The sequence below is a fragment of the Elephantulus edwardii genome, unplaced genomic scaffold (genome assembly GCF_000299155.1).
Source record: "Elephantulus edwardii isolate Elephantulus edwardi_28Jun2011 unplaced genomic scaffold, EleEdw1.0 scaffold00217, whole genome shotgun sequence".
Lineage (NCBI taxonomy): Eukaryota > Metazoa > Chordata > Mammalia > Macroscelidea > Macroscelididae > Elephantulus > Elephantulus edwardii.
The window spans coordinates 3,883,329-3,890,721 of NW_006399967.1; the positions used below are offsets into that span (position 1 = coordinate 3,883,329).

The 7,393-nt window shown below is 59.8% G+C and overlaps 1 protein-coding gene across 2 annotated transcripts in view; it reads right to left on the reverse strand.

The window, feature by feature from the left end:
* Nucleotides 1-5,550, reverse strand: part of CNN2 (calponin 2) — a 7,139-nt gene extending 1,589 nt beyond the window's left edge. Inside the window, exons 1-6 of one of the 2 annotated variants that reach the window (XM_006897943.1) lie at nucleotides 5,467-5,550; nucleotides 2,446-2,567; nucleotides 1,994-2,060; nucleotides 1,769-1,906; nucleotides 257-373; nucleotides 12-158 (exon numbers count right to left, since the gene is read on the reverse strand). In XM_006897943.1, the coding sequence (XP_006898005.1) occupies nucleotides 12-158; nucleotides 257-373; nucleotides 1,769-1,906; nucleotides 1,994-2,060; nucleotides 2,446-2,567; nucleotides 5,467-5,529 (654 nt within the window). In that variant the 5' untranslated portion in view covers nucleotides 5,530-5,550. The remainder of the gene's footprint in view (nucleotides 1-11; nucleotides 159-256; nucleotides 374-1,768; nucleotides 1,907-1,993; nucleotides 2,061-2,445; nucleotides 2,568-5,466) is intronic. The other variant, XM_006897944.1, reaches the window with a different exon arrangement.
* Nucleotides 5,551-7,393: the final 1,843 nt, after the last annotated feature.

The following is a 7,393-nucleotide window of genomic DNA, read 5'->3' on the forward strand; positions in this document are numbered from 1 at the left end:
GGCAAGCACACCTGGCTGGCACACTTGTTGGTGCCCATCTGCAGGCTGATGGTGGAGTGGTCCATGGGAGGCAAGATGTGGTTCTTGGGGTCATAGAGGTGCCGTCTCATGCCATAGGCCGTCATGCCTGACTGACTGGCACATTTATTGGTGCCCATCTGCAAAAGGTGGGAGAGAGGTCAGGCTGGCATGGCCGACTTGTGGGTCAGCAGTGGGTTGTGTGGAATCCCTTAGGAGGTGGGGAGCCCAGCCCTACCTGGAGTCCGATGACACACTGGCCCGCCTTCATGGTGGCATCATCGAAGTTCCGCTCCTGCTTCTCGGAGTATTTCACACCGATGTCCACGCCGCTCTGCAGACCCTTTGTCTTGGCCTGGGGGTGGGTTGGGAAGGGGCTCTGCTCTCACGGTTCTGCCCCCTGCACCTGCCTTCCAGCACCTCAGGGGGACTTCCAAGTCAGCCACAGTGGATTGGGGTACCCAGCTCGTGCCACCTCAGGCAGCCCCGGTCCCAGGACATCCTCACGGTCTGTCCTCTCTCACGCACCTGTCTGTCCACCAGAGTCCCATCACCTGTCCCTGACCAGCCAGCCTCACTCACATGGTCCCCTGCCCCATTCCTCTCTGGCCTCCATCTCCACAACCCCTCAGGGAGCCTTTGCAAACACTGCCTGCACAATCTCCTGCACCATCCCTCATCGCCATTCCCAAGTCCACGCTGGGTGCCACAGCAAAGCTTGCCGCTCCCTCCTCGGACCAACACTGTTCCATGCACTCTGTTGGTCTCCGTGAAAAGGCCATTGTTTCTAAGAAGCCTGCTCTGTCCACACTGGTCTAATTCAAGGCACGTGGCCAATTTATTCAGAAGTCCTCATTGTCACGGAAGCTAGACTTTCTGGATCCACAGAGGCTGGATGAACTCCTGTAACTGGTATCCTGAAAGCATTTTTTAACCTGAAACCAAAAATATCTTCACCCAGAACAATGGTTTGGCTTGTTTAGAAACCGTATCAGCATTGTACTCTTTTGAAGAGTCATCTCTGTGGAACAGGAAGTGTGGCGGATGTGAGCTCACGTTAGCAGTGAGGCGGCCCAGGGCAGGAAGGGGGTGCAGGCACTTGCAGGGCGTCCTCAGGACGCCGCTGGAGATGCCACAGCTCAGGGTTGGCCTTTACTTTCAACAAGAGCAGCTTGCTCAGCATGTGCTTCCTCAGTCCCACCGAGCCCCTTCCACAGCGGGATGGACTGTGTCCAGTCTGCTCACCACCCAACCCTGAATGCCAGGGCACTCAGAAGGATTTGCAAATGAACGAACCTAGGGGTGGGCCTGAGCCCCCTCTCCGGGTGACCCTGCACCCCCTCTTCAGGTCACCCAGCACCCCCTCTCCAGTGACCCTGTGTCCCCTCCCTCTCTGGTGACCCTGCATCCCCTCTCCAGGTGACCCTGAGTCCCCTTCTGGGTGACCCTGCACCCCCTCTCCGGGTGACCCCGCACCCCCTCTCCGGTGACCCTGTGTCCCCTCCCTTTCTGGTGACCCTGCATCCCCTCTCCAGGTGACCCTGAGTCCCCTTCTGGGTGACCCTGCACCCCCTCTCTGGGTGACCCTGCATCCCCTGTCCGGGTGACCCTGCACCCCCTCTTCAGGTCACCCAGCACCCCATCTCCGGTGACCCTGTGTCCCCTCCCTCTCTGGTGACCCTGCGTCTCCTCTCCAGGTGACCCTATGCCCCCTCTCCGGGTGACCCTGGCCACCCATCTTCATCCTCACCTTCCCGGCCAGGGCAAGCAGAGACACCTGCACCTGAGTCATGTTCCCACTCTCAAACAGGTCGTTGGCCTCAAACAGGTCCACGGGGTTCATGCCGTAGCTGACCATGGCCTTGATGAAGTGGGACAGGTTTTCTAGCTGGGAGGGGCAAAGGGAAGAGCCATCAGGACCTCCTGCTGGTGAGCAGTAAGTCCCGTCCACCTCCCTTCCAGCCCCTGCCCTTACCTGGTGCCAGTTCTGCATGGAGCGGTTGATCTTGGGGATCGAGCCTGGCTGCAACTTGTTCATAAGTCTGGGGGGACATGGGGAGAGGGGAAGATGGGCATCCATCTGGTGGACCAGTTCTAGTCTTGGCCATGCCCCTGCCCCAGCAGCCGAGTTGGCCTCAGTTTCCCTCTTGTAATCTCTCACCCACCAAATGGGCAAGGATGCCAAAGGCGGGCAGCACCAATGTTTCTGAAAACAGGTTCTCAGAAGTGAATTTGGGGCTTTCCATTAACGTTTCAATGTGCAAAAGCACTAGGTGTTGGGAATGCGGAGCGACAGAGAACGCCATCCAGACAGTCCGGAAGTGCTCCCGGGCAAGGGCGGGTGAGGTGGGATGCTCGCTGTTAGAGGTGCCACACGAAGCAGCAGGACAAGGACAAGGACGCCCCGGTGGGGGCAGGTGTACCCACGTGCACAGGATGACACCGTCCTTCAAGCCCTTCTGGAAGTCGGGGCCGATCTGGAGCCCGGTGAGCTCCTCCATCCAGCTGCGGAGCTCCAGCTCCTTCTGAGAATCATACTTGGACAGGAGCTGGTGGAGAGGGCAGAGTTGAGGCCACACCCCCAGGAGCCCCGTGGAGCTCCTGACTAGAGGTGGGGTCCTGGTGGTCCCCAAGCTCCCAAGCTGACGCTGCCCTTCCATCAGCAGGACCCCCAACGCTTGCCCACTGGTTTCGAGAAATCTCGCAGAAGCAGAAGCACAACCACTTATAAACATCTTTCTGGTTCACCAAGGTGTTGCTGTCTCCAAAGGCACCAAGCCGGACTCCAGCCGGACTGGACTGCGTGTGTCCCCCACACCGGCTCATCTGCTCCCAGGTGGACACGGCACTCCTTTAAATCGTGTGACCATTCCACCAGTGACCACGCCACCGTGGAGAGTGTGTCTCAGCAATGTTAGGTACCTCACATGCTGTGATCTCACCTGATCTCCTTCTAGAACATTCTCAACACTGTAAGAGGAAGCTCCATGCCAAGCAAGCAGCTACTCCTGCTGCCCCCACCCCCCAGCAGCCCTGGTCCCCTGTCCTGTGGGTTCGGACGTTTCCTGGACGTGGCATCATGTGGCGTATGGGACCTCTCATGCCACACGGTGTCCAGGTCCACTGCGTCCCAGTACGGTCCTGTGTGCCTGAGAACGGTCAGCACAGACGGTGGGCCGCATGGTGTGTCCATCATCTGCTGATGGACACATGGGTCATTTCCACCTTTCAGGGAATGAACACCGTGTATGTGTTCTGAACATCAGATGAGGGGTGGCCGGCTCAGGTGGGACTGACTGCGGAACCCCCACATCTTTCATTTCGCAGCCCCCCACCCCAGGCCTGGTCCCAGGCTCTGCACTGCTCTCACTGCTGACTCAGCAGTCCGGGCAGGCCAGTCTGTCCCTTCAGTCAGTGGTAGTGGTCACTCCCTGCGTCCCCTCTCCTGAACACTGTGCTGATTTCTTCCTAGCCTTCAGCTCCCACCTCTCATGGTCCTCTGGCTGACGTCCACCTCAGGCCTGGCTCTGCAGACCTGGCTGGGGTGAGTGTGGTCCGAGCCCCGACTCAGAACTCCCACTCCTCATCCAGCACACCTACAACCTTCTAGGGAGGGGCATCGAAGGCCCAGAAAGCCGGGAGTCAGGGAGATGGAGGAGGTGAGGGGACGGGCCAGCAGCTTCTCGGCCTCAGACCCTCCTCAGCTTTGCTCCACAAGCTGTCCCCCCCAGCTCTGCCTCCACTCCCTCCAGCCTCAGTTTCCCCACGTCTGGACTCCTGGCACAGAGGCCCCTGAAGTGGGCCCTGCTTCCTGCTTCCCTTGGGCTCCGGAGCTGGCCGGGGCGGGGCAGGGCTCAGGGGAGACAAAGCAGAAAGGCGGCCCCTAACCCGATCCCGCCGTGCAGTTCCCACGGCCCCTGGAGCTGGCCGGCGCAGACACCTCCCTGCCTGTTACCACAATGGGGGCGGCAAGCCTTGTCCAGACGTGCCCCGCCCTCCACGGCTTGGAGGGGAGGGCAGGGGTCTTCCTGAGCGGTGCCCAGCCTGGCCCCACCCACCAGGCTGACTCCCTCCCCCACTGCCCCGCTGGCCGTCGGCACATTCCTCAGTCACCACGAACCGTCAGGAATGCGGCGGCAGCTTTGCCGGCTAAATCAGGGCCAGCTGTGTCCAGGGGTTCAGACCCCCCCCACCCCTGGATAGGGTGTCACAGCCAGGCTGTTCCAGCAAGAAGCCGCCAGAGTGGACAGGGCATGACCCTCAAGGCAGAGAAGCTTCCAACTTGGGCGCAGTTCTGAGGGGGCAGCTCTCCTGCCCATTGTCCAGATCCGGCAGACTGAGGGCTGCTGACAGGGGCCTGGCGCTGCACCAGGGCTGACCTCACCCCTGGCCTGCAGGTGCCGACTTGCCCCTGCTGGGGGAGGTGCCCCGCCCACAGGTCCTGGTTTACTTCCTGGCTCAGAAACAAGGCAGGGGCACCAGACCCTGGGCCTGGGCGCAAACCTCTGTCACTGTGGTCGGCTTCGCCATCCAAGCTCCAAGACGCTCCCAGGACGCGGGGCTGCACACTGGCTCTTGGGGGTGAAGGATGATAAAGAGTTCCATCCAATGCTAGCTGGGAGGTATCCTTCCTCCTGACTGGGCCTTGGTGCCTGCCGCCCAGAGGCCCCAGCACCAGGTGCAGGCTGGCAAGGCTGGTGCCCTTTTGTCCAGGCAGGCTCCAGGCTTAGCGGCCAGGCTCCCGGTGGTCCCCTGGTGCGATGGAAGTGAGGGTGCACACCCCTCCAGCCCAGTCACCACCAGATCTCCCCTTCTGGGTGCAGGAAGACCCTTCAAAGAGTCTGCCATGTCTGGCGGGACCACAGCGCTTCTCCCTCACCCTCTTCTGTGTTCCCAAGTTACAGGCCCACAGTCGGGACCCCACACTGTCCCCTGATGTTTGTTCTGTGGCCACAAAAAGAATTAAGTATGGGAGACGCCCCAGCAGCTCCACTTCCTTCTCCCTCTCAGGTGGGTGGCGGGAAATTCCTGGGGGGGGTCCCCGCCCTCCGCAACAAGGCCAGGCCCCGCCCCTTCCCCATCCCCAAAGCAGGAGTGCTACCTAATGGGACCAGGGGGCCAGCTGGGGTCCCCTCAGACCTCCAGGGCACTCTGTCTGGGGCTTTGACACTTTCCAGGGGCGCAGAACTCAGGATGTTGGAGGGGAGCCTGGCCCCTCTCCTCCTAGAACCTGGGGTGGGGCGTGGCTGGCTCTCCCAGACACCAACTTCATGTCACCCCAGATTTGGACGAAGCTCATGGAGTGTCCCCAGACCAGCCCGGAGGAGACAGGGTAAGGGGGTCTGGCTCGCCGCAATCTCGGACTGCCTGCCCCCCGACGCCCCTCCCCACGCCCTGAGCAGCCGACTCCGGGCGCAGCGGCTGCGGGGGTCCCGGGGCCCTGCTCACCCGGTTCTTGACCTCAGCCGAGAGCCCATACGACGGGCCCTTGTTGAACTGCGTGGAGCTCATGGTGGCGGCGCGCACTGGATGCGGGACCCGCTGGGCGCTGGCCCCGCGCCACGCCCCCGCCGCCCATTGGCCCGGCGCGCACATGTCCTTATAAGGCCGGGCAGCGCCGATGCCTGCGGCCGGCCACGGCTTCCGCCGCCCCGGCTGCCCGCCTCGCCGCCCCGGGGGGCCTCGCGATCTGGCCCCGACGGTCAGCTGAGGTGGGACGGCTGGGGCCTCCTGGTGGCCGCGCCTCACACTTGCTGCGCGTCCCTAGGCACCCTCAGCCGTCCTGGGACTCAGTTTACCCTCCTGCACCAAGTCTAGAGAGGGACGGATTGACAGGAACCAAGATAGAAAAAGATGAGGAGCTCTGGTGGCCTTGAGGACTTTTGTCTCCCACCCAACGGCAGGCACTTAGAATCCAGCCCCTGCCCCTGACAGAAAGATGTGCAATCTCCTCTTGTGCAATTTACAATCTCCTGCAAGTCAAGAAGTTGGTTCTGAGTCCTCACAGCAGAGCTTGGCTGTTGAGTTCTTGTTGAGTCTGGAACACTGGCTGTTGAGTTCTTGTTGAGTCTGGAACACTAAGCCCCTGGGGCTATGAGACTTCTCCTCCTGGCACTGCCCCCTCCCTCACTGCACCCCTCTTCTCCACTGGACCAGCCCCTTCCCAGGCACCCACTCAGCATAGCTGATTAGCAAAGCAGACAGATGCAGGCCCATCGAAGCCCCTCAGAGCAGAGGGCCACTGGGACTGGGGCAGTGATGTTTAAGTAGGAGTTTGCCGACCCAAAGGAGAATGATGTTCCTGGCAACATCACCACCAACAGAAGCCACACACAGGATCACGAGTCAGTTCTGACCCTAGATGCCCCCCTGGACGGAGCCTCCAAGGCTGGCAAGCTTTACGGGGAGAGATCACCCAGCATCCTCTCCATCCATATGCTGGATTCAAGAGGCTGGATCTCATGAAGAGCGTGGCATCAGGACCGGAGGAAGACTCATCAACAACCTGTGTTACGCAGATGACACAACCTTGCTCCATGAGAGTAAGGAAAATCAAGGACTGTAGTCTTCAATATGGACTGCATCTCAACATCAAGAAAAAAAAAATCCTCACCACTGGACCAACAGGCAGCATCATGATAGAGGAAGAAGATGGATGTTGTTCATGGTTTTTCTCTTGCTTGGATCCCCAATCCCTTGGCACCAACAGTCAGGAAATCAAAAGACAAGTTGCATGGGGTACATATGCCCTCAAGGCCTTCTCCAGAGTGCTAAAGAGCAACGATGTCAGTCTAAAGACTAAGGTGTGCCTGATCCAAGCCACAGTCTTCTCAATTACTCACCATGCATCTGAGAGCTGGACAATGACCAAAAGTGACAGAAGAACAGATCGATGCCTTTGAGCTTTGGTGCTGGAGAAGAATATTGAACATGCCATGGACCTCCAGGAGAACAGAAAGAAAGGTCTGTCCCAGAGAGGGTGAAACTAGTTAACTCCTTGGAGGCAAGGATTTTGAAGTTCTGTCTCATATACTTTGGGCATGTTTCCAGGAGGACCAGTCCTTGGAGGACATCATGCTCAGAAGAGTGGAGGGACAGCGCAGGAGAGGAAGACCCCAGATGAGATGGATGGATTTATGTGGGCACTGTGGTATTGGGATCAGCGGTCAGATGAAGAGGTGGCCTCTGGATGGTCAGGTTCCAAGCCATTGTTCACAGGGTCACTATGGGCCGCAGTCGACTCGAGGGCGCCCGACAACACTAACATCCCTCTTCGTGAGTGCCCACCCACGGCCATGACCCTCCGGCAGGCACAGTGGCCTGGAGGAACACCTGTGGTCAGATGCCCGTAGCGGTCAGCTTGCGGAGGGATGCT